The following is a 27,827-nucleotide window of genomic DNA, read 5'->3' on the forward strand; positions in this document are numbered from 1 at the left end:
TGTCATTTACATACTTTATTCACAATAAAACAAAGGTTATGGGATTTATGCATTTCCACATAACAATAAGATGAGAACTGACAAGATAATAAACAATAAAAAACAAACACAATACTCAGAAAACCACAAGATGGCAGCAAGACAAAACAGCCCACTGATGAACTAACATTCATTTACACACAGTCTCAATCTGACCGTTCGGTGTCAGATGAAACAGATGATGGTGGTCTGATAATAGTTGTTGTGTCTGGATGCTGTTTCTGTGGAAAACTAGCTCTTTCATATGACTAGGGATTTCTTTTTTCCAGGCCATGAACTTCATGCGCATGACTTACCAGGGACCGAAAACCAAAACAAACTTCAATTTGTTTAGCCAACTACAAAGACAAGTGTTTATGTATTCCTGCAAGATGTCTGTTAAAGATCGCTTCATCTGGAAAGCATCTTCTGTGTACAAACATCTGACAGACGTCATTCTAAATCATAAACGTCTTACAGACATCTTCTAAACGTCTATTTGACATCTGATAGGACACGTCCAGTAGATATACTGCAGATGAAGAAACACTCAAATAGACATCTCCAGGTTGCACGAGTGCTGTCAGGGCGATTTAAAGCTGGTCTGGGTGGTCTAATGATATTTTAAGACACTGGATGAGTGTAAAGTGCACAACACATACTGTCTGTGGGAGTAATGCAATATTGTAATGCAGCATTACTTTTAAAAGTAACTTTCCTCAATACTTGCATTGATGTCAGTTTCACCAAATACATCTTTAAAAGAGAATCTTAAAAACTGAACATTAAATAGTGATAAATGAAATTACAGGACAAAAGGGCAAGAACGAAAAGTTACATTATGTTGACCAGTGAACGAATGAAGCCCTGAAATCAATAGGAATGAACACTTGAGATCGATTACAACATCCAGGTTCATCATGTGCAGATAATTATCAAAAGTGCTTCTTTCGTCCTTTTTTTTTGGTCTTGATTTGACAGTGCTCTGTGATGTATATCTGAAAGAGTGCATTTCTCATTCATCTACTTGAAGCTCTCAGTAAACCATTCCTGGGCTCTTAAATAAAGCTTGCGGAAGTAAGTTTACTACAGCACAAATGTCAAACGAAACAGCATCTCCGAGTAATTACAGTCTCTGTAAAACAAACAGCTGTAAGAGACACCTCCAGACATTAGAGAGCCGTGTGCGCTAGTTTCTGGAGCAGCTTCATGGAGGTAAACTGCTGAGTAAAGCCTCGAGCTGCTCCTCTCCTAAACGCTGTTTCTCTTCCAGGTCTTTCTGGCGGATGAGTAGAGAAGCCTTGGTCTGAATGAAGCGCCGGTACTCCTGCAGCTGTGTGTCCGTCAGCTGTTTGGAGAGGAAGGTGGAGACCACGCGCTCCCGTCGGTCCAGGTTGTCCTTTAAGTCTTTGGCGTCCTCCCTCTGCTTGCACAGGAGACTGTAGCGGCTGTCCAGAGATTGCTGTGGATCGAGGAAAGTCGTACGGATGTTACTGATATGCCACAATTCTGGTCATTTGTCATTGACGTTAACAGTCACTTACAGGAAAATACAACTTCTTTAAAAAATATGAGAAATCTATCCCATTTTCCCATCATTTACAACTGTCTCTTCAAAACAACGGTTTCTGGGTCAAAATGACTCTTGCAGAAATTTTATATAATTTAATTTTAGTAAAATATAAACTATGACATTTATGTTTATATTTTAATTTTAGTCTAAATGACTAGTTTTTACCAATAATTTTTATATAAAATAAGCACAATCTTCACATTCTTTTACTCAAAAAAAAAAAAAAAAAAAAACTTTTCAGTGCATAAGAGGAGCATCAGAAATGGCCACAAAGCTCAAACTGGAGCAAATAAATTTTAACATTTGGGATAAAACTCCAATTCCAAGCAAGTTTGCTTCTTTATGCATTTAGGTATACATTTAGACATTAAGGCCATTAACACAAAAATGCTGCTCACCAAGAGTGCATTAATTTGATCAAAAATACAGAAAAACAGTAATATTGTGAAATATTATTGCAAGTTAAAATAACCGTTTTCTCTATGAATATATTTTAAGTTGTAATTTATTTCAGTGATCAAAGCTGTATTTCCAGCATCATTACTGCAGTCTTCAGTGTCACATGAACAGCCAGGGTTGCCAGGTCTGCGAAACAAAACCAACCCAACAGCATTTTTCCTGCGGTTTTGTTGAAACAGCTTTCCTTGGAGGCGTAGAAGGGATATCTTTAACCCACGGACTAAAACACAACCCTAAAAGTAACCCTATTTTACCGCAGACTTGGCAACCCTGTGAAGAATCTCGTCTTTACTGCAACTTTAGATCAATTTAATGCATGGATGCTGAATTAAAGATATCAACTTCTGTAAAATCTTACTTACTTTTTAACAGTAGTGTGTAATTTAATAATGTGTTTGTGATAACATTTCTGAAACAAATACATTTTGTAATGTTTGAACACTCATGGTTTTCAAATATCTGTCACAAGAGGGCAGTGTAATGGTAAAACTCATCGAAACTAAAGACTGGTTTCGGTCAGACAGTGTTGACTCCATCAACACATGACTCTCTCTCTCAAAGCATTTCTAGCAGTCTTCAGTGTGTTTAGGGTTCCTCACATGAAGACAGGCCTCATTTAAACACCTGGTGTGATCTAAACTCACTCTCTCCTCCGTGTCCATGCTGTCGTCTGCAGTGCTGAGGGCGTTCTGCACACGGGCCAGACGGGCCGACAGACACAGCAGCAGACTGACCACACGCTCCAGGTCCTCTATAAACTGTGTGTAGCGCTCCAGCTCGGCTGACACACAGCTGTCTCGTACCAGAGCCTCCACAGCATCGCCCCGCTCCCCGTTCACCTTCTCCTCGCTCTGGACGCTGGAGCGCACTTCCTCCAGACACTTCAAGTGCTCCTCTATGTGTGCCATCAGCCGTCTCTATACGTGACAAGAAGCAAAGAGAAACCATAGAAAATACATCTTCATTTAGGATAGCTGATACTTTATGCGTAAGATTACAGTAAATCTCACATATTTTCTTGACAAACCTTTATAAAACTTTCAAGACAGAACTACGAGCTCTGAGGGAAAGATATATGCTTCTCTATAAATCAGAAGTCAATGTGATTTCACTTCAGTGAAGCATTGTGAATGACATTAAGAAAACGGTCTTTAAACTGCTTGTGTATTATATATACACTATACTAAGCTTGTTTGTTTCCCAACATTCTTTGTGTAGAACAGAAGAAAGAAACTCAAACAGGTTTGGAACAGTTCGAGGGTGAGTAAATGACAGAATTAAAATGTTTGGGTGAACTGTCCATTTAACGGTAGTTAGTGCATTAAAATGAACCAACAAAGAGCAATTTATTTGTTACAGTATTTATTAATCTTTTCTTATTGTTAGTACAACTGCTCATTATTAGTTTATGTTGACATTAAGATTAATAAATGCTTTAGAATTATGTTTTATTGTTAGTTAATGTTAACTAACGTAATCTTTGTTAACAAATGGAACTTTCTTGTAAAGTGTTGAGATTAAACATAAACTGTGGCAAGATTAAGTTTGTGCACCCAAAATACTAAGTTATTATACTTATATTTTACATTATTCTAATTTTAAGATTGAGAAAATGTCAATCCCTAGGCTTAATGACTTTTTAGGTTTTTGCATAGTAGAGATTCATTCCTCATCTCTCTGTATTACACAACACAAACACAAATTCAGATATTTAAAAGAATTAAATAAATGTCACGAATTACCTCACTTTCAAAGCATGTGCACCACACTGAGGCCAATTACAGTCCTATTAACATATATATAATTTTTTTTTTTTTGAAAAAACATGGTCAAAGTTTAATTTAGGGATCAATTCTCTCAATCTAGCATAATTGCACTTTCCAGAATAAGAGTACCTTTTTGTCGATGACATCCGTGTTGAGCAGGTTATCTTTCTGGTTTGAGAGAACAGACTCATTGTTCACCGATGACGGATGTTTCAGTGACATCTCAGTGCTTTAGAAACAAAAACAAATAAGCATGATAAACATGCAGTGGAACTGAAATAAAAAAAAATATATTTGAGTGAAATATGAAGTGATCTGTATCAATTTTAAAATGTGCTCTGTTGCAAATAACATAAAAATACAAGTAACATGCTTCACAAAGCACACAGGAGACCTGACTCCAGTCCAGTTTTACATAAGCATGATTCTAAGCTAAAAATTCACTAAGCATTTAATGCATAATACACAAACTTATGATTAAACCTTTTTTCAGTAGTGCACAAAAACAAAAAGCATCTTGATTTATTTCACTTAGCTTGTTGCAAAGATTACTTGTTAAGATGCCTTAAAATACCATCTAGGAAGGCAACTTACTGTGTAGTGCAGGTAGCCCTGCTGAAAAAAACTGCATATGCTTGTTAGGTATGTTTTGATGCTGGGATGCTGGTTTATGCTGGTCCTTTTCCAGCACATGACAAGCATAAACCAGCAAAGGACCAGCATAAACCAGCAAAGGACCAGCATTAACCAGCAAAGGACCAGCATTAACCAGCAAAAGACCAGCATTATCCAGCAAAAGACCAGCATTATCCAGCAAAGGACCAGCATTAACCAGCAAAGGACCAGCATTAACCAGCAAAAGACCAGCATTATCCAGCAAAGGACCAACATTAACCAGCAAAGGACCAGCATTAACCAGCAAAAGACCAGCATTATCCAGCAAAAGACCAGCATTAACCAGCAAAGGACCAGCATTAACCAGCAAAGGACCAGCATTAACCAGCAAAAGACCAGCATTATCCAGCAAAGGACCAACATTAACCAGCAAAGGACCAGCATTATCCAGAAAAGGACCATCATTAACCAGCAAAGGACCAGCATTAACCAGCAAAGGACCAGCAAAGGACCAGCATTAACCAGAAAAGGACCAGCATTAACCAGCAAAGGACCAACATTAACCAGCAAAGGACCAGCATTATCCAGAAAAGGACCATCATTAACCAGCAAAGGACCAGCATTAACCAGCAAAGGACCAGCAAAGGACCAGCATTAACCAGAAAAGGACCAGCATTAACCAGCAAAGGATCAGCATAAACCAGCAAAGGACCAGCATTAACCAGCATTATCCAGAAAAAGGACAAGCATTTACCAGCAAAGGACCAGCATTAACCAGCAAAGTTCCAGCATAAACCGGCAAAGGACCAGTATTATCCAAAAAAGGACCAGCATTTACCAGCAAATTACCAGCATTATCCAGAAAAAGACCAGCAATAACCAGCAAAGGACCAGCATTATCCAGAAAAAGACCAGCATTAACCAGCAAAGGACCAGCATAAACCATCATCCCAGCATCAAAACATACCTAACCAGCATATGCTGTTTTTTTTCAGCAGGGAGGGTTTTGGAACAGAGCCATTTATTTTAATTATATGCACATTTAAAACTTAGGAAAGGACAAGATGCTTTTGATGTGTTTATTTGACAGTCACCTGTGAGCAGAATTTTCTGGGTTAGTAAACTTCTGCTCCTGTTTGTTCTTGTAGTGCTCCTCCATGAGAAGAGTGTCCTCAGAAAACAGCTGCTCCATCAGCATGAGTGCTGTCTTCCTATTGGTTATGGGGTAAAGAATGCCAGCTAACGATTGGTCAGCTGAGACCACGTCCCGAACCAACACCTCCCACTCCAGTTTGTCAACCGGACCATTCACTTCCAACACCTCGCTTTCCATCAAAACAGGGCTGTCTTCTTTCCTTACGTTCCCATGTTGTTCCTCATTAAGTGCAGGTACCAGGCTGGACTCTGTTTCTTGAATGCTAGGAAGTGTTGTGAAAGATGTGGTTTCATTCTCATCAGATGGGCTACCCGGTGCATTCTGGGGTTCAGCAGAAGTTGCCGTTTCAGTCGATGGCCAATAGTTTACCTCAGCCTCATTTATCTCAGAAGATGTGATCCATAGACTGGGATCTGTCGTGACTCCATGACTGAGAGAAACCTCTTGACAGGAGAGAGATGTCTCACTCTTATCTCGTGTACAAACGTCCTGCTCCTTGCTGTAAATATATCCAAATTAACAGATAATTAAAAGTATATCTTAAATACAGCCACACAAACAAATTAATACTGACTACTATTTTATTTTTGTTTGAAAGAAAATTTAAAGTTGTGCTTGCTCATGCAAAACTCTCTGCCATGATGCTGATTATGGGTCAGGGTTGTTAAGATGTTGCTTACTAGTCCTCTATTGGGACTCTTATACACCTGTAATTTTTAACCCTTGTTATGAAACATTGCTCTGTAAACTTTGTTACAGTGGGAAATACAGTGCTGTTCAAATGTTTTTTAAAGCTCTTCTGCTCATTAAGGCTGCATTTATTTGATCAAAAATATAGAAAAAAACTGTAATATTGTGAAATATTATTATAATTTATAATAATGTTTTTTATATTTGAATATACTTCAAAATAGAATTTATTTCTGTGATGCAAAACTGAATTTTCATCAGCAATTACTCCAGTATTCAGTTCAGTGCCACATGATCCTTCAGAAATCATTATAATATTTCGATTTATTATCAATGTTGGAAACAGTTTTGCTTTTTAATATTTCTTAGAACCTTAAAAAGTACCGCATTTATTGAAAATACAAATCTTTTGTAACAATATAGACTACCGTTTAAAGTTTGGGGTCAGTAACTTTTTTAATAGCTTTCTTTAGCTAGGATGTGTTAAATTAATACAAAGTGGTAGTCAAAATATTTCTAAATATTTTCTATTTGAAACAAATGTTGTTCTTTTTAACTTTTTTATTTATCAAAGAATCCTGAAAAAAAGTGCCACAGGTTCCAAAAAAATATTAAGCAGCATATACGGTTTTGTTCTTTACTTTTGATCAAATAAATGCAACCTTGAACAAGCATAAGAGGCTTCTTAAAAAAAAAAAAAAAAACACACATTTAAAACCCCAAACCTTTGAATGACAGTACATGTGGCTTTATAATGTATTTCGTTAAGCAACTGAGGTCAAATTCTGAATGTGAAACACTGATGCTACTGTAAACACACATATCTCCATGCTTGAGATGAATTCTGATGCACAAGAGTGAACCAAGACGTTGTCATAATAAGCCACAAAAAAAAAAAAAAAAAAAAAAAACCTTACCCGAGGCCTTGTGCATATACTGGATAAAACTTGGTAAATTTAATACCCGAGATTAAATCTTAACCAAGAAAAGATTTAGCACTGTGAAGCATGGAAAAATATAACTCACTGTTTTGTTTAGAATAGTCTGGAGGTAAAAATATTAGTTTAGAAACTATTAATATTACACTAGATGAAGTAGCAGGAACATGTGAGTGACCAATCGAAATGTAATGCTTAAGCACCTAACCAAGTATGAGCAAAAGTATCAGTACTTACAGAGACTTGCCTTAGCAAGCACTACTAATAAATGAAGCAATTGATTCACATATACCTGACTTCTGGCCTGGAGAGACTGGGCATAGAAGGAACAGTGTCTTCTTTATTTTTACATCCATTGTGTGAAGCTGCATGGATTTCATCATCATGGGAGGATACATGCTTTACAAAATGGGTTAAGAGTAGCTTCTCAGGGCCTGGATGAGAGCTAGTTGTGTGTTCTCCAGAGCTGGGGATCCTCCTATGTGTGCGCCTTCCTTCACCAAGAAATGACACCATTTTCTTCTCTGCACTGGGATTGACCTGCATGCCCTGAAGTTGGTCAAGCTGCTCTGAACTTTTACTGAGAACTTCAGGTCTCGTGACCTTGGATACACCAAGCTCTTCCATAGATTTCCCTCTTGAAGCTCTGACTTGTACACGCCGCTCATCAGGGACAGATGCTGTGTGACTGTGATGGACTACGGTCTCTTCCTCTACTTTTCTTTGAACTCTGAAAAATAAATCAAGTTTTTTTGTTCAGTAAAATTAAGTACTAAAATGTCTCTTTAGTCAAACTCGATAACACTCAAATTGTGGTAATAATAAATGGAGATGCACCGATACTAAATTTCTCAGCCGATACCGATAACCGATTATTCATAAAGATATCTGCTGCTGCGGATACAGATAGTTTGGTTTTCTCTCTCCCAACTAATGCTGTGAACTATACAGAGAACCCTCTCATTTGGTACATTACTATAATATTAGAGGTTATAATTAACAAAATAGCCCAAACTATAATATTAAACTATTTCTATTCAGATATAATAATCACTTAAAATTGAAATGTTTGTATACAACACAATTGCACATAAGGTCGTTTTCAAAGAACAGCAAAAAATTATTTAACTTTATAACATGTATTTAAGTGGAAGAGATGACTTGTGCGCTGTGCCAACGCTTGAAACAAAGTGGCTACAGCAATCAAAACACATTTATTGTTTGAATTTGTGATAAAAATGTATATTGTTTGAGACTTTTTTTTTTTATCAGAAGTAAAAAGCCACAAAGGTCTTTACGATCAATGGTAGGACCATTATATATAGTGTTTGACAAAGAGGAAAAAAACCTGCCAAACCTGGCTTGATCTATGGGATTTTAATGTGGTCAAACAGTACCTAAGTGGACTTCTTAATTTTTAATTTATGAGATTGCATTAATGCATTGTTACTGCGCTAACTTTGACAGCCCTATATTCTGCACAAGAGACATTTTAAGTTTTATCGCACCATTTCGACTGAACAAGTATGATTTGGCTCTGATCATCAGCTGTTTTTAAGCATTTGGCCAAGGTGCAGATAATTGCTTAAATCGGCCGATACCATTTATTGGCCCAGATCCCTAAATGCAGGACAGAGGTCTAAATTCTACTGCTATCCTGCTCAGCAATAAGAGCAATAATATATCACCTTAAAATAGCCTTATTATGATTGGCTGAGAACTCATCAGGATGTTTCCGTACCTACAGAAAGGAAGAGAAAAAATTATGCAAAATACAACAATATGAAAGTCTACATGTTAGTCATGGATTTAGAGCTGCATGATTCATCGTTAAAAGATCGCAATCTTGATATAAACAACCACGTGATCTTATTTCTAAATGACAACAAATCGTCTGTGCCTATTAAACCTTTAACAAAGTCATTTCGGAACATTAAAATCTGTGTCCATGCAGTTTACCACAGTACCACAGTATTATTTCTGTGTTATTCATTCATATTATGACAGAAGCGATGGGATAAAAGTTTATAGTTCGGGTATGAATACTGATGTCTACGGTAGTGATCAAAATGGAGCAAATCATCTTTTGAAAGTTATTTTAGGTTCAAATTAACATTGTTCAAAACATTCTCAATTTATCCAAAATCCTGCAGCTCTTCATGGATATTAATTAGGGCTGGGACTCAATTAAAAAAATTAATCTAATTAATTAGAGGCTTTGTAATTAATTTATCGAAATTAATCGCATTTTAATCGCATATAAATATTTGATCTGAGAACAGTGAGAAGTAATTTTTTTTCACATGGATTTATAGTATACCATTGAATAATGACTGAATACATAAGCTTAAGCAACAAAATATTGCTTATTTTTGTTCAACAAAGTCTAGCCAGACCAGTGCAATTTTTGCCATGAAGTATAGCAATAGCATATTTAGAAACAATTTAGAAATAGTACATTTCAGAAATTCAGGAAGCTTATAGGTGCTGGAACCTTCTGTAAAGTGTTTTTTAAGTAAAACACAATACTGTCAATTACATTCAGAACATTAGAAACACTGACTATTAGAAAACATCTCTCTGTTGCTTCAGAGGCCATAACATACTAAGTCCAACTCTCAATAACCTTGGCCAAAACAACAAAGAGTTCAACATAAACTGTTGCACCAACAAAATAATAAATAGTTCAACATAAAGTGTAAAGTCCACGCTAGCTGCTATACGTTTTGCGTTGAGGTGATACTTGAGGCTCGATGTGCTGCTGCGGTGATATGCGAAGCGAACGCTAGTTGGTGCTTCAGTATAATCGGTCCCGCCGAAACTCATCCAGTGAGAAACGTTCCGCGGTGCAAAAATAAGTTATTAAAAATTTGGGATTTTTTTTCCTGTAATTAATTAATCTTAGTTAACACGTTATTTTTTGTGTAATTAATTAATCTCAATTAACGCGTTAAAGTCCCGGCTCTAATATTAATTTAACTGGAAATTCAAGTAAAAATGAAATTTTTTTGAACATTTTTGTAAGATACCTGGAAAGCGTGGGGAGTCGAGGTGCTACGGGTCCGACAGGATTTGGGTTGTTCAGGCTGGTCCAGGAGATTCTCCACAGAGGCTGACTTCCCTGCTGCAGAGGACTCCTCTCTCCAGCTAGACTGCCTTGAGTGCTTAGCAGTGATGACCTGCGTGTATTTAACAGAGCTTGACACGGAGTCAAGAATCTGACCTGCAGAGAGAGGCCTGTGGAGCTTCTTGGAGTCGGACATGCCAGAATTATGTCTGGAGCTCTCCGCAGTTGAATTCCTGTTGCTGGGTGCTTGTGGAATTGGGTGCTGGGGCTCAGCTATCTTTTGACCAGTTTTGCGTTCCATGTATGCTACCAAGGCTTTATGCTGAAGGTGCTTCAGAGGTGATTTTGAAAAGTTGGAGACAGACAGAGCACGTCCCCGTGTTTCGAACATCTTCCGTCTAGCAGCCACTAGACCATGATCACCCTCCGAGAGAAGACCTTCTGCTTTGTTGCCAAGAAAGTGGGAGGTCATATGAGCCGGTCCATCTGCCAGCTGGTGTAGTTTCTCAGGCTCAGATTGAGAGAGTTTCTTCTGATCTGCTGTCAAACGCTTCCTACTCCCTACACGAGGCACCTGTGGTTGAGCAATATTCTGTGGCTTCTCTGGTTCTTTTCCAATGGCCTTCTCAATCTCTTGACCAAGGTCCTCCCTGTGCTCTTTGTGTTTTTCTTGAGGATTGTGTAGTTGTGGCATTGGAAGTGTCTCCAAGTTGGGCAGCTTGTCTTGAAATGGAGGACTGGAAGGTTCGGCAAAATGTTTTTTGTCTGTCTGCTGCTTGATCCTGTGGGGCCAAGAAAGCTGCAAATCTCTTCTTTTAAACGAAGTCTCCCTCAAAACCTTAGATTGGGCATCTTTCAATTTCTCCTTATAATACTTCTTGTAGGAGTCATCTAGTGTACCGCATGGGTAGAAGAAATCCTTCGGTTGTTTATCCTTAGACATTTCATTCTGCCGATATTCACTGCTGGGAGGGGTTTGCTCATTATTTCCAGCTTTCTCTTTGGCACATTCTGGATTCTTGACCTCTATACCACAGTTATTATTGTTTTTGAACTTGTCTGTATATGATGCCCTGTTCGCTCCTGTGAGGTGATATAAAAGTGGGGTAGTCTCCTTGCTGATCTTGTCTCTTGGAATATCCAGTTGGGGCCACCTCGAAACTCTGGTCATCGGATCCTCTTTCTTGGGATGACTGGTATGGTCTTCCTTAATTAGAGCAGGGGTCATTAGTAAACCAACTGAATTGTCCTCTGGACCACAATAGAAGATAGGGTGGCTGGTGGAGTGATTCCTGCCAGTTTCTTTACTCATGTCCCTTTGGTCCTCTACTCCTTCAGAGGTCTGCTCGGACTTGAAAGATGAATGAAGTGCCTTGTCATTAGGATTCTCCACAACTTCCTTCTGAATACTGAATTTGTGTTTCTCATGGTAAAACAGTTTACCACTTGGACCATCAGGACAACTTTGCCTTCTACGCTGGGTTTCATAAGACCACTCACTAGGGGTTTCCACACCTCCCACAGCACAGGGCTCAGACGACTTGAAGACTCCAGTAACAAAATAAAACTGCCCTTTGTGCTGAATACTCCCATCGATCATGTTCTGTGGCATATGGCAGGAACTGACAAAGCACTGGTGCTCAGAAACGGGTCCACTATAAGCTGAATGCGATCTCTTCCTTTGTGTTTCCAATTGACTGCTCCAAGACTGCTGAAAGGACACTGGTCGACCGGGTTGCAGGGTTGATCTATTTACAATTCCTTTAGGCTTTGGTGGATCAAGCATCTTGTCCTCCGGGTCTTGCTTGAGGTGATCTTTAAGCTGTGAAGACGTGCAACCATAAACAGGCTCAGCCTGGACACCACAGACCTCTGAATTACTCATCTGCTGCGAAGCAGAAAGGTCAGCAAGCTGTCCTTCTGGACTCTGACGTGCCCATGAGTTTGCAAGGTTCCTGGTTGTCACTAAACTGTTCAGACGAGCAGGAGGTGGTGGTGGTGGAAATGGATGTGTATGAACTGGTGGATCTTCAATGTCAGAGAAGCCACCACTGCTACAGTGATGCTCTTGTGCAATGGTTTCCATGGAACGGTAAAAGTGGTCCATGCTTTTGGAATCTGAATCAAGAAAGGTTGGGCTGTATTTACCTTTCACATATTTCAGATCGGCGTAGTGCAAGTTTTGTGTCTGGGGCTCATCCAGTAGAAAAGGAGAAGGGTATTCAGGGACTGTTGAACCACCAGAGAATGAGCTATAGGCTGAGTCCCCTTTGCTGTGGTGATGGGTATACTGATCAATACTACTGCTGGACTTGGTCTGGGAGAGTCGACTAACTGGAAGACTCAGAGAGTAAAGGTCAAGGTTACTCATCCTCTCAAAGTGGAAATGATAGGAATCCATTTGGACTATGAAGAGGAATTATGAACCCAGGTGAAATATTTCCACACTGTAGTTACAAAACAGAATCCACAGGAATCTGGCATTACCTGGGTGAAACAAACATATAAACAACTGTGAAATTGGCATGTAAAATCTTATTTACCACAATACACATCACAATACAGATTTTTTAATGATTAAGTCGCTAATAACATGAGTTGTGCCCCAAATAAGTACACTGTAAGTATAGTCTGCTTTTTGTACTCTACCATCTAGTGTATGAATTTTAGAAGGTTATTCGGTAATCTAGCATCATCTGATAGCCTGCCCCTTTTCGCAATATAACACCATGTCCTAACCAGACAAAACACGACAATAACAAGCAAATTGTTTATCGACACTGAACACGATATGGTCAAATTTCACAGCCAATCAGAAGTGTGTGTGTGTTTTCTCTGGAAGTGCAATGCACTCTCAATGAAATGGAGAAGTTTATAAATCTAATTCATAAATATGAAAACATTTATAAAATTAAGTTACATAAGTACATACTGAGTGATTGATACCATCTTTGTTATAGAACACACTAGTTGTTTCGCAATGAGTTCAGTTTTAACGTACGTTTGCTTTGATTTATTTTTAAGATCTGAGGTAATATATTGATTGTTGCTTTCAGTATGGCTATAAAAGGTCATGCAAAATGATATTCAGACTCACATTAGAGAATTTTAACATCGAGTCAAGCACATGTAGTATTTTTTTATTATCATTTTCACAGTATGCATGCTATTGTTCCAGTCACGGCGTTGCAGAAGGTTTCTAAAATAGAATGTGCTGTCGCTTGTCAAGGTTGGTTGGGACAAAACCTCAGGTTAACATGGAAAAGATACCTTTTATCACATGCTGCAGTGTCACTGTACGTCTGGTTAGGATACAGTGAAAGGAAAGCTGTGACGGTTGAGTGTATGAAGAGTTCTACATTGCACACTTTAAGTAAGTGCAATATCTGGTTGTCTGAAATGCATTTTTCTTTCTGGGATTTCAATGTGAATGCACCTTACTCTATTCACACTACTATATCACAAAATGGCATAAAACAGTGCAGAAGTAAACCATTTGGGATGCACCTATGATCTCTATGAGAGATGTGTGTGAATTACAACTTCTTCCCCTGAAAGAATGTGTTTGAATTCCATTCAAGTTTAGTGCTTGGTACAGTGCAGTACTCTTAAAAGTCCCCTAAAATAATTACGAAGCAATCTGATTTCAGCCTTCATGTGAAAAATTCCTTTAATTCCAAGCTCTTTCCTTGAGTCCTATTTACCAGCTCACTGTCAGGATGACTTAACCTATTAAGTTCTTTAATAAAGAAAGCTTGAAACTAGAAAGGAGTAACATTTGCTATTTTTTCCCCTACATATCAATTTTACTAATCAGGAAACTGATGAAACTGTTTGGTAAAGTGTATAACAAGGTGTAGAATGTAAAAAATGCATATAAGTCCCATGAAAGGAGCATGCAATTAGATATTACAAAACTTTTTTTTTTTCAAGAAGTAGAAAGATATAAAGAAATGAGAAGCGGCATGGTTGATCAATGATGACATCTTTAATGAGAGTCCTGATGAAATGGTGCTCGGATGAAGGACTGATTGAAAATGTCTGGAATGCAGTTTTAACCGGGCTGAAACATTCTGGCAGTAATCATGTGAGAACTCTTAGATGGATTATGTACTTCGGAAAAATGCCAGCTTTATAAAAGATTCCACCTTAAATTCATATTTGTAAGTCTTTGATCCACATAACCTGTAAGCATCAATTTTATATACTATAACATATTTGATTGTTCATTTTCAACCTTGCTTATCCTTCTATCACCAGACTACACTGATAGCAAGCAATTAAAAAATCCAGATTAAGCAAATAAATTCAACAAACAATGCTTTCGTGATTGACAATGAGAACATTATGCCCTAATTACATATTGCAGTACAGAAACATGGGTGTTTGTGTGCAGGAAACGCTACATGCTGTTCTAGGCACGAGTACAGGGAAGCATTCAAGTGGAAGGAAGTGCGACACAAACTAGTAACAATATGCACAAGAGCTAGAGGAAACAACAGAGGTTCTAGATCCAGGACAAACCCTTTGATCAGATCACCATCCTGTGTAAATGTATAAAGCTTGCATCAGAAGCATACGCTGTACTTCTCTCTTATGTTGTATACTACGTTATGCTGTGAGAAATGTCGCCAAGCCTCTCTTACCAGAGACTCTTTAACCTTCTCTGCAGGCATATCCTGGAAAACATTCTCCTCTGGAGTTCACTTTGATTGGCTGTTTGGTCAGCGCAGCAGATCTCTCCTCAGACAAACGCTAGCAGGATGGGCCTCCTTTCTGTGACGTCCACCCCGAGAGCGCACAATGGGTGCAGCAGAGGGAATATTTCACCGCTGATAATGGTGTCTGAGGAGTGAAAAAAAGGCCTTGCATTCCCGGCCAGCTTCAGAATAAAGAGGGCCCAGAGTCCCCTGCACGGAGAAAGCTGCCAAGCACAGGCCTCTCAGAGATGGGCCGACCCTCCCCTCGAATACTGTAAAGGCTTCATCATCCAGCCCATTATTCCATTCAAAATCATTTGAGCTGGTAGAACAAGAAGAACTTATGTAGAGCTGTTCCCATAGGAAAGGGTTCTCCCAGACAACGAGATTAACCTGTTAAATGTCACCCCATCCCGATACGGGAAGCCTACGTTGACTATACTATATTACAATCAAATCTAATCTAATCTTGACAAACTATATATCGTTGGAAAGGTCTAAGACTCCCAAATATATATTATACCAATATTTTTTGTTAAAAGTTATATAGGAAAAGTAATAGATCAATTTATGACAAGAGTGCACCCTCAGAAATCTACATTACAAAAGGAGCTTTGACCTATTTTTAAAAAACAGACTTCCTCGTTGCCTTTTTCTCTATCACATTTTAGAAATCATCAGAAGTTATATATATCACTTGAAAACATAAAATCTCAAAATTCATCCTTTAAAACCCATTTTAAAATCAGACATTGCATTACCATGTAAATGGCACATCAAAATCATGTTACAAAATGTTTTAAGTCGAGAAATATAAAAATGTAGGTTTGTATCATGCACATTCAAGTCTATCTTCAAAAACGTGAGTGACAGTTATCAGGTTAAATGGAAGACTTTTTTTTTGAAAATATTACAGGTCTCCTCTCAACAGTATGGAAATCTCTTTCTGCCACTGAATAAAAAAATAGAAAGATAATAATGACTTTATCTTGCAATTCTGACTTTTTCTTCAGACTTGTGTGATACTGACAGATGTGACTTATAAAGTCAGAATTGTGAGATATAAAGTCGCTACTCTGAGAACTGGAGTTTATTGAGTGGAAAAAAAAAGTCTGATTTGTTTTTATATTTTAAACAATTCTGAGTTTGTAATGGCAATTGTGAGTTTATATCATACAATTAAAAAAAAAAAAAAGAAGTCATCAGAATTGCAAGATACAAGTCGCAATGTCCATTCGAAAGTGTTTCAAGATCTGAAATCAATAGTCAGACACTCCCATATGAATTTAAACATTAGATTTCATTCAGCCATATCATATTAGTTCAACTTCTGATTTCACCGAAAGCCTTCCACAAACAAAGGGGAGCTATTCTTAACCTTTACTCAGACTCGAAGTATCACAGCATCACCCATCAGTCACCTGCGCTCGTAAACATGTAAGAAGATCGCTCGACAAACAAGATGATTGTCCACACGTGCGATTAATGAAGAAAACGTCAATTATTTCATAACTGCATTTATAAATAATGTTCAATACTGGTGAAGTGAAACAAAAAATTAATAAACAAACACTAAACTTTATATATATATTATTTTAAGTGAAACTAACGTGTGGTTAAAGCACACTGCTCTCATTCGGCATCAATACAAAGGAGTATGCTTTACGTATATTTTGCGTGATGTTTATTGCATTATATCGTATAATACACTTTGGAATATAAGTCACAGTCAGTTTCAGATGATAAAAACGTGACTTGTATTACAGATGCAAATGCAAAACGTTTTCAAAAACTTGTTTCAAAATAGATTTGAGCATTTATGGTTTTGTTTTTACAGTGGAAACTCTTATTTACCTTTCACCTGAAAAAAAAAAAATGTTCTGAAACTACTTTCCTTTACAGCTGGTTTATAAAGTCCTGCCCTACATTTCTAAAGTCACATTCTTCAAGTAAATGATTGGGAAAGTCGTGACTTTCTTACTCCGATCTACGTCACAATCACATTTTTGACCTGGTCTCGTCAGGATTGGTGTCTGGGATTATCTTTATTGGCTCTGACCCAGACTTTTAATGCAGTTAACAAGCAACAGTATAAAGTGGATCAAGGCAAATTATGAAAATACTTGCAGTAGCATTTGCTAACAGGCAATTTAGCAATGCAAAATATTTGCTAAGACAGTGGCAATGCTCCAAAAACCCTTTGAAACTTGACTAACCAAACAAACTTTTTTCAGAAAACATGCTTATGCACTTGAAGAATGGATGAATTCACTCATTAACATAATCAGTTAATACTTGTCTACATTACGTTAAATTCATTCATGCTGAAGATACTATTACTGATTATAAAATGTTCAATCGACACAGTTGGGGTCCTCAGCTAGCACTTCTCTAAATATTTCAAGATTTTGAAAGAAAAAAAACTTTATTGTGACAGGTAACAGAATTTGACACGTTTAAATAAAGATCCTTCATAGAATCAGAAATACACAAAAGATTGTTAGAAGGCAGTTAATTATTTTAAGTTGGGGCTTAATGAATGGAGAATAAAAAAACATGAATTATAAATCCATGGAAGGATAAAATGTGATTGTATCCAAATCCTGAAAGTCACTACTCTCTTTAGAAACAATGAGGTCAAGCAAACACACACACACACGCACACACACACACACGCGCGCACACACGCACACACACACTCAAAACAAAGTTACAAAGACGGACACATAATTATTCAGTAAAAACTTTACAATAAGATTAACTAACAATATATTTTCTACAGAATTTATTAATCTTTGTACTGTAATAAGAATACAGTCATTCATTGTTTATGCTAGTTCACAATGCATTCACTAACAGATAAATAATGCTTGATTTTAAAAATGTTTTAGCATGTAAATATTGGAATTAACAGTTTTAGCTTTTGTGATAATATGTAGAGTACATTTAGGCCTTTTAAAAACTGCTACATCTCCAGAACAACAGTTTTACAGATGCAAATGAAAACCACGAAAGGGCACGCAAGAACTAAACTTTAACCAGAGAAATGTTTGTGCCAAATGATGTCACATTCTTCACATTGCCTCGCTTAGGTAACAGGACAAGGTGAAAGAACAAGTGTAACAAAAGACCGTAAACAGCGTCGGTGAGGAAATGGCCCACTTTGAGATCTGACATTCTTCCTGAAGTCTATGTAGAGGCCGGGCTTTATAGCAAGAACACAACAGAATAAAAAGTAGTGGGAATTTACTAGTAGCAGGATCCTTATTGTCAGCCATGATAAAGATACTGTGAGGAATAATGGTGGACTCTGATACTGTTCTCTCATTACCTAAAAACTCACAATTACAAGCCATGAGAATACAGGAAGAGGAGCAGGTAGATGAAGGGACGGTCCTTAGGGAAAGGCACAAAAGGCGTCAGGAGGGGAACATTGACGCAATCTTTTCTCGAGGCGCTCCAGTGATCTAATTCAATGACGTCACAAAGTGTCTTTCTTTCCTGTCACTGATAGTTGCTCTAGAAAGAACAAAAGAGTTCTGATTATAGTTATTCACATCCTTTCATAAAGATGTTTTCTTGTATTCCTAGAACTGGTTTACAAAATGCATTGAGTCACACCTGGAAATCATTTATTTGGCATCCAAAAATGTTACTGTAGAGTCTCATGGTTTTTTTTTCTGCATTCCATCTTGACGTGCAATGCTACATTTTAATGCACTAAATAACTTTGCAGATAATACATTTTTTTTCTGATCATTATTTATAATAAGTTTGTTGAGCACTGGCGTGTTTTATCATAGTGAGATTGTTAAGATTTGTATCAGTTAATAGGGATGTAACGATTCCCTAAAATCGTTATGTGATACGACACTGATTTCACGATAAGATTTGCTCATGATTTTACACACGAAAAGGAGTCCTTTTACAGTTTACCAGTCAAAATGCTGCACTTTTATTTGTGAAATTGAAATATGACTAATAAAGAAACTAAACAGAAATGTTTGAACCAATCCCGAATTAAATAAACAAATAAAATCTCCTCATATAAACAAACTAAGGCTTTGTCTGTGCTCTTTATTTAAAATCAGTGGATTTTACTCACAGTCCAAACAAAGATGCTGCATGCATGAACAGTTTCCGATTTAAATTAGATTGTATAATTTCAACCAGAAAGGTTTGACTTTAGCTTTGTGTAACTATTCTGCATAAAAAAAGATCTGAATGAAACCAAAACAGCTGAATGAGACGCAGATTCACTCTCTGACAGCAGGTGGCGCTTCTGGAACGAAGCAGCGCTGCGCTAATAAACACTGCTTTAATATGCACTATACAGAGACAAGATGAAAAGTAAAACATCTAAAGTTCTCTGAAGACCCTCAGAGACACATTCATATAAACCCATCACCAACTGTATCAAGATTAATTTAACATCTCAACAGGTTTTAATAGTCACACATATTTTTAATGATTTTTAGCTACCTCTGCATGCATCGTTACATCCCTATAATTTAAGCAATAAAGCTGTGAGTCTGTATATTACAGTTAAGGAGGATTTAAGAACACGATTTACCTGTAAAAACTACAATCACATGGATGCACATGGACGCAGACTGACTGCGTGATCGAGCCTGAGAGAACGCAGTTATATGCCATAAATTCAAGATATGAGGGCAAAAATGCCCCTGTGAGGTTTGTGTCTTATATTCACATCATATGATAATTTAGCAATATAAAATGTGCAATAGTTTTGTCTTTTCCAGATATCAGCACGATTGCAAATGTGATACTAATCTCACCATTATAATCAACGTTAATAGGGTTTTAGATAGTTTTGTAAACAAGTGTTGGGAACGTTACTTTAAAAAAGTAATTAGTTATAGTTACTCACTACTTGTTCCAAAAAGTAACTGAGTTAGTAACTGAATTACTCTATAATAAAAGTAACTCGTTACCAGGGAAAGTAACTATTTGCATTACTGTAAAAATAAAAAATAAAAAATAAAAAGTTGCTACATGTCAGAGAATTTGTACTTTTTTTTTTTTTTTTTTCACAAGTGAGTTGAAATGAGTAGAACAGACAGGTACATAACTTTCAATATTTATTGCACGTCAACAGACAGCAAGAGTTTTATCCTGCACTTCAAGTATTATCTTTGTAAGAAAAGTGTTTTTGTCCACTAGCTTTGTAGATGCGTGTCACACATTACATGCACGTTCTTGCCTTTGACCACAATGAATTTGAAGTAGAGCTTATATCTTCACCTTGAAAATGCCAACTTTTCATCGGATTGCTCCTGACTCGCCATCTCTGCTGCGAATCTCTATGTAGCTGTTGCGCCTGTGTGTGTGTGTGTGTGTGTTTGGCGCCGCTGGCGCAGCCGCGTGTGCCGGCATGCGTGTAAAAACACTTGCTCTGATTGCCTACCATGAAACACATGACTCTGCCTTAGCCAATCACAACCACTTATCTCGTCATTAACCCACCTCCTCTCTCGCTGTGTGAGCCAGGGGTCCGTTCGGATTGCACAGTTTATTAAATCAATGCATAGTAACGCACCGCATTTAACGTTCAGTAACGTTAACGGCGTTGTAATGACGGGAAGATTACCGCGTTACTGAAAAAATAACGTCGTTACCTAACGCCGTTCTTTTAAACGCCGTTATTCCAAACACTGGTAAGCAATGTCGGTTTTGCTCAATTTCGCAAACGCAAATAGATCCAAATGAAGGCACAGCAGAACTTTTTCAATACTGCATGAATAAGTGTTTTTTAACAAATCGAATGAGTACGTTTTTCAGTGGACCATTCTAACAGCGAAACGCTTCGCATCTGAATGAATAGGTTGAATGAATGACTCACTCATTAAGACCTAATGGTGCTTTTAGTTTCATATTTATAGCATCATCTTATTTTATTTTTTAAATGTAATAAAAAAAACATTAATACACATTTATTATCACTATTTCTGCAAAGCTGAATCAAAATAAATTATGAATGATAAAACTTAAGCTGGTAAATCACTGGAAGTTGGCACAAATTCGTGACAATCACGCAACCCCACAGATGCATGGATGTTCATTGTCTCTTCTCATGTAATCTAACAGCACTCTTATGGAGTCCTTTTCAGTGGTGATAACATGGGATGGGAATGATGTGCGAGATAAACGTACACATGCAACACGAGCACATACAGTGTTATGTCACACTGACTCAGGTTGTTAACGTTCATCACAAAACTTTCTCTGATGACTCAACTTCTGTTGCTAATGTGTTTGTGACAGGACTTGTGCTGACTGGGACTCGTCACATTACGTGACAGGTGAACCGCACTCGCTCAATTACACAGAAATGTTCTGTTTAAAGCCCATAAGGACAAAGTTTCATTTTTATACTCCCTTACATAATATGTAAGCCTCACAGAGGAACTCAACGAAAACGAGTCCACGAATGGCAATGCCAAATGTTTATAAAAACCGCTAGGCCTGTTAATCATTTCAAGTTCACTAAAGACAAAAAACTACCAGGTGTACTTTTCTCCTTTTGCAACTCCGTTGGAAAATACGCTGGAAACAGATCAGTAATCCTACCCGGGGAGTGGAAATTGCTGAAATTCTCACATTACCGTTTCTGAAAGGACAAGCCAGGAAGAGGTTGCTATCAGGTGACACTCAGCTGTCAATCAAACAGTTCAGCTCACTACTAATTATACATGATCCACACAGAACTGAATATGTCTACAATACATACAAAATTATAGAGATCAGGTCCACTCAGACACTTCTTCTTCTGGATTGAAGGCTTTTGATTATTAGGTTAATTCATGATATCGGCTCCAAAACACGCATGCAAAAATCATTTATCTTCCTCAACATGTCACCAGTCTGATGTCCACATGCCTTCTTAAAAGAGCATGAGAACGTCAACCTTACAATCAGGGTCATCGTTTTCCCCCAAAAAAACTTTTTGCACCAGGGTTATTATAGTTAACTGAAATTAAAACGAAAATGATAACCATAAAAAAACAAAAACATCATCACTTTAACGGAGATGAAATCAAATATTTTTATTTCAGCTAACTGCCAAGAAAACATTTCTCATTTAAATTTAGATTAACCTAAAATAAATAAAAATGTATAAAAAAAATTAGACACATTAAAAAAAATACTAAAAAGAAACAATATTACTAAAGTGCTATCTAAAATTAAAATATAAAAATAAAACAAGTTCAAAATATTAATAAAAACTATAATAGTATCCCAATGATACTAAAATAACACAGTTTGACAAAGAAAGTGAAGCTTATTTTAGGACTTTTAAGAATGAATGATTGATTGCATTAAATGCATTAAATAAAAAAAGCTGTATTTTCAAATATAATATTATGTTGAGCTAAATTTTATTTATGCTGAAATATGACACTTTTTAGTAAAGGCATTTACTTTTGCATAAAACTTTTCATTTTCATTAAAGCAAATTAAAATTCCCTCACTCTTTTTTTGACATTGGGGTGAAATATAATTTGGATAATGAGTTTTCTCTTTACTGCTAGCAAGCCTTTATTAATATTATGAAGAAATAACCGTAATGTCTGTCAGTTCAAACATTCCTTTCTGGATTCCTGTTCACTGACCTTGAGATCGCAGACAATCATGCAACGAAGCAAAGGTGAAGTCATATAACGACGGCCAAGACAACCAAGCACATACACTAACATTTGCATTTGTTCCTCTCAAATTTGAATTGCAAATAAGGACAGTTTGATCAGCTGAAGAGATGGTACATGCCCTCTGATTGGTTTGCAAAAACACTGAATACATTAATAAAGATTAAATTACTTAAATGTGAGGTTTTGACACGGTTGTCAGTTACGAAAGCAAAGAAATATATATAATAATTGTGTTGATGTGCTTCCTTGAAACTACAGCTAATGGAAAGTTGAGCGTTGCTGTTCATCATTCCCACTGCGTAGGACGCTTGAAGCTCGACACAAAGGCCTTGAAGGTAAAAATAAGGTAATAGAAGATAATAGCTGCTATTAAAATCCTAATATGGAAGGAATGGGACTCATGTGTTTAATCCTTGCACTCTTGCTAATTACAGCAGATGACAAAGAGCAGCCTTTACAGCAGAAGAAAGCGAGTGGAATAAAACTCAGATTAAGCTTCACTGCCACAGTTTAGTGCTTGTGAACTTTGCTACTTGGCATTAATTCAGAGATGCATGACTATAGAGAGTGATGAAAAAGATAAAAACGTGGAAGTCGAGAGATGGAAGAGGCATGCAGTGTTTGTTACATCTCTCTTATATCAGACTTCTTGGTGTTTGAAATATGCCTGAAATGCACTGTAATTAAATGTCAAGCCTACCGCATATCAGCATTATGAATACCTCTTTTATGAGCTAAAATCACACTGGTTTAATCAAGACACATCAGCGACATAATGCGACAAAGTGGAGAAAACTCCTAGAAACCAAACCAGCAAACCTGAACCGATTGAATCGCCATCAGTGTGAACACAGCTTCAGATATCTAGCTTCAGGCTAATTAATTGCAATAATGTCAATAATTGAACTTATTTGTGTTAGATTCACCCCAAACTGAAATTCAAGTTTATCCATGTCCAAGCCAGAGTTTGTTTTCCTGCCATTAAAGTGGTGCAACTTTTGCTGGACAAACAGAATGGCACTTTTTTCAGAAGATGGGTGCATTATAATGTCAGAAGTCTCATTGTCCAACAGTAGGCTTTTCATGCTTGATCACTCAGAGACGCTGAAGCAATCAGTCAAATTCTCCAGGAGAAGTCTGGATCATGCTGCTTTCTCTTTATGAGTTACACTAGTTCATGTAGACAGCTCTTCATTTAATGAATTACACATGAAGTGGGTCACATGATCATGAGTGCGTGAAGAACGAAGAGACATAAAAATGCCGAGGGATTTAGGGGTGTCAAGCTCTAGGCAAACAATTCTTTTGCCATCTTATAACTTCATATGATATTACCAACTTTTTTCCTGAACATGCAAAAAGGTTCAGAATCATGTTTTCTTTCTTTTTTTTTTTTTTTGTTAAAACAGTATTTTTAATCACCTGACTGAAAAAAGTGGACTGTGGAAGTAAAACAATGACAAATGTAAACAAAAAAGCATGCACTAATTAGAAAAGAAATTCACATATTATATTAATAATAGGTTTTATTTTTTAAATAAAAAAAATTGTCATTATTTTCACATAACTGTGTTCATACATTTGCACAAAGTGGCAAGAATTATACGACAATTAGTAACAGATTTCTGTCTTAGTTACAAATGACACTAATAATATTATTTGTATTATTATATAATCTGCTCTGAGTTATCAGGCCTGAAGAATCTCAGTTTCAGTTGATGAGAAAATATTTTGACTTGCATCAAAAGCAAATTGACATAAACACTGATCAAATGTTGCATGCCCTTTCTGGGATTGTTCACCCAAAATGAAAGTTCTGTTATCATTTACACACACACACACACACACACACACACACACACACGTGTTGTGCTGGTAGCCACAGACTTCCATAGTAAACAAAATAAAACCAAAAAACGGCAATTTTGTTACCAACATAACTTCTTTTACCTGTAGCTGAAAAAAGAAACTAACATACCTGTAACAATGTGAATGCTATCAACACGCTCGATGATGAAGACGTATTCTAAAATACACAGACGATCACTAAATAAATTCAACACAATATGCATTAACAACGACCTATACGAACAAAAACACAGGGCTACATGTACATGCACATAAGGGACTAAATGAAAACAGGTCATAATCTTTGGTAATACAGAAACAAATTATCACATAATCAAAAACTGAGAAAACCTAAATGAAACGAGAAGAGAAACCGGGACAACTGGAAACAGAACAGAGTATCAAAATAAAAGCCAACAGAATGGAACATAATCCAAACAGCAATGACATGAGGGTGAGTAAATGATGACAAAATGAACTATCCCTTGAAGATGTGATCGGATTTAGCCCTTCTTGGTGAAATAGAGTCATTTTGAAAGGAAAACAGTGTTTGGGAGTTTTCCACACTAGAAGTGGCTTGGTATGAAGGTGACTTCTGTGAGACCTGTGCTTTATGCATCACGACACCGATGTCATTGAGACGAAGCACCAAGTAACCGCCCAGAACACCTTCACAAGCATCTAGCAGTGCACCACCTACATCACCTACCACAAAACTCTCCAGCAGCATAACGGTTGGGTTTGCATGGGCAAGTGCACCGAACGCTTCTCTCTGAATATGTAAAAATCCACATTAATTTTGCTTCCATCTTCCAAGTGCAAGTTCTCTGATGTAAACATGGCTTACTCTGCCAACGTTAGGAAACTAAACCTAAACAGTTCATTCAACGATAAGAAGAGATTCCAAGAAACATCCAGTGGTTTTTCCAAAAACAATATCTTGGACTTCATTTTCTCATCTTGCATGTCATGTTGTACTTAACCTGTATAAACCCATTCATTTTCATTAAAATACTTCTCCTTTGAAACATTTCTCCTTTTGTACTCCACTCTCATGAAAAAAATCTAAATGAGGAATGGAGTTTAATTTTTGAATGAACGGTTCGTTAACTTAAAAGATGACAAGACTAGACAGCAGTCTTAACAGTATACACCTGGCAATCCTACTAACACTTTAACCATATTTATTACAACAAAAGCTCAGGTGACTTTGCGTAGGATCGGTTTACCTTCATGCCTGACCAACATCTGCCCATAATGGCATTTTTAATGAGTGTAAATGACCCAATGGTACATTCCACGTGAGTGTGTCAGCATTTGAAAAAAACATGAATTTAAGCTTTTGAAACTCGCAATGATAATCAAACAGGAAGTTTCTAAATTAAATGTTTTTTTGTTTTTACTCAGAACATCAATGTCAGAAGCTGCAGTTCAAGATGCATTTTATAGATAAACACTTTTGTGACAGAGAGCCTGGACAGACCAGTTTGCATTGGGATGTCGGCTACTGAACCTTACAGTAACACCCAACAATAAATGGATTGTCTCGTGCCAAAGAGCATTGCTGAATGTTACACAGCGAGCAGATGATTACTGTAATCCTGACCTCCTCAACAGACATTCCTTGAGTTATACAAGAGATATTTGTCAGCGTGTGAGCATAGACGCACCTGTAACAGATACAGGTGTTTTCAATGACAATGCAAGCATGGGAAGCGTCTCTGTGACAGTAAAACTGGCTCATGCATGCTCTGAATCTGTGACAGGAGTCGAGGATGCATTGCGTGTTGCATGTTTTTTAGTAGGTGCATGTGCATGCCATGCTATTCGTAAATCAAGCGAAGCCTGCTACAGAGAACACAGGGAGGCAGTTTTCATCGCCAGAGTCTGGTTTCCTCCGAACAATGCAGAGCAGAGCTGTCACATTTTCAACTCTCTCAACTCATCTTGAATAATTCATCTAAACTGGACTGTTAGTGACCCACAGTGATGCAACTTATGTATTATGAACAGACCATTTGCCAAAATACCCTACAATCCTCTGATCTCTCTTTCTATCCATGTATTACATAGAGGGGGAAATTAGATGGTCAGAATCTGTTCTGCGTGATTACCTCTTTCCCTGGTGGGACAAAGTCCCCGAATATAATGCACTTCTGTACAAAAACCTCTTGTGTAATAGCGTTACACTAATCCCGTATTAAAAGTGCATGCATATGAATAAACATCTTATAAAATAAATAAATCCATTCCACATATTAAAAGCCCATTTACGGACACACTATTTTATCCACCTGCTGCTGTGAGCTGGTGACCGGAAGTAAAGTTTATACAAAGCGATTCGAGCACTCTTTTATCAAACTTACCTGCACGCTTCCGAGCGCGTTTCATCACCGCGGTGTGTCTGTCGAGGTGACACCGTTAACGGAGTGTTCTGAACGAAACTAAAGCAGAATTCCGTGTGTCTTGAGGAAAAGTGAAGCGACCGCCTCCTCTGTGCGGGAGCCAATCAGCGGGCGGGGAGGGGGCCACAAAGGGGCGGGGCGCGAACAGGAGAAAGTTAATGAGCTGTCCATCAAAGGCCCTCATATTTGTTTATGTAAATGTTAATGCTGCATAACTGTAAACATGTAATATCCTCCTGATAACCAGAAAAAAAGTTAATAAAGCATAATAAACACATAGAGATTTTTTTTTTAATTCATATTTTATTCTGTATCATTTATATAGAGAACGCCAGCACTAGGTTATTAAAATAAATAAATAATAAAACCCACAATAGACATTAAGAGGCATGTATAGACAAAAATAATGTATAATTTTTTCATGCACCAATCAGTTTTTATGTTTCAGGCTGTTTTAAGCCAAACTTTGTACATAGATGATTCTCAACTATGTTATGAAAGACATAACAGATTTGATATACTAACGCACTTTAAGATACGTGTGTAAAGTGGACATATAATGAATTTATACACTGCATCTAATTTGTATATTAATGTGTTCTTTTTGGAGCAAAGAAAAAAAGTGTAATAATGGGAGTAATAAATTGGCAACATTTTCATAACAATCTCTTATATTTCATCGGAATATTGATCTATAAATTCTTGTGTTTGTCAAAAATGCCAGATTAACATGCTCTACAGAATATGAAAATTACGCCCTGTCATAACAAATTCTGATATGTTTATTTTCAACAAACATTTTGAAAATGATCCAGATTTAAGGCGAGACACTGCAAGTGAATAGTGTAATCAAAATAACTCGTTTATTGATTACACTGATAATCGCAAACATTTTTTTGTATTACAAGTTTCCTAAAATGTG

The 27,827-nt window shown here is 37.1% G+C and overlaps 1 protein-coding gene across 2 annotated transcripts; it reads right to left on the bottom strand.

Moving 5' to 3' along the window:
- Window positions 1-26,978, bottom strand: LOC127941796 (protein Shroom1). 2 transcript variants are annotated; one of them, XM_052537215.1, is made up of 8 exons: window positions 26,867-26,978; window positions 10,245-12,729; window positions 8,904-8,956; window positions 7,508-7,945; window positions 5,526-6,086; window positions 3,946-4,045; window positions 2,695-2,967; window positions 1-1,480 (listed from the first exon to the last, which is right to left on the bottom strand). In XM_052537215.1, exons 2-8 carry the CDS (start codon window positions 12,681-12,683, stop codon window positions 1,226-1,228), a joined length of 4,119 nt encoding a protein of 1,372 aa, XP_052393175.1. In that variant the 5' UTR covers window positions 12,684-12,729; window positions 26,867-26,978; the 3' UTR covers window positions 1-1,225. The 2 variants fall into 2 exon arrangements, with proteins under 2 accessions (XP_052393175.1, XP_052393174.1); XM_052537214.1 differs by having other exon boundaries at window positions 10,245-12,769; window positions 26,867-26,969.
- Window positions 26,979-27,827: the final 849 nt, after the last annotated feature.

The sequence above is a fragment of the Carassius gibelio genome, chromosome A21 (assembly GCF_023724105.1).
Source record: "Carassius gibelio isolate Cgi1373 ecotype wild population from Czech Republic chromosome A21, carGib1.2-hapl.c, whole genome shotgun sequence".
NCBI lineage: Eukaryota > Metazoa > Chordata > Actinopteri > Cypriniformes > Cyprinidae > Carassius > Carassius gibelio.

Excerpts from the sequence above, each read along its gene's own strand:
- LOC127941796 (XM_052537215.1), bottom strand. The coding sequence starts at position 12,683 with ATGGATTCCTATCATTTCCACTTTGAGAGGATGAGTAACCTTGACCTT. Across the intron at positions 7,946-8,903 it reads CATAATAAGGCTATTTTAAG|AGTTCAAAGAAAAGTAGAGG; the intron begins GTGATATATTAT and ends TTTATTTTTCAG. Across the intron at positions 1,481-2,694 it reads GCATGGACACGGAGGAGAGA|CAATCTCTGGACAGCCGCTA; the intron begins GTGAGTTTAGAT and ends CTCGATCCACAG.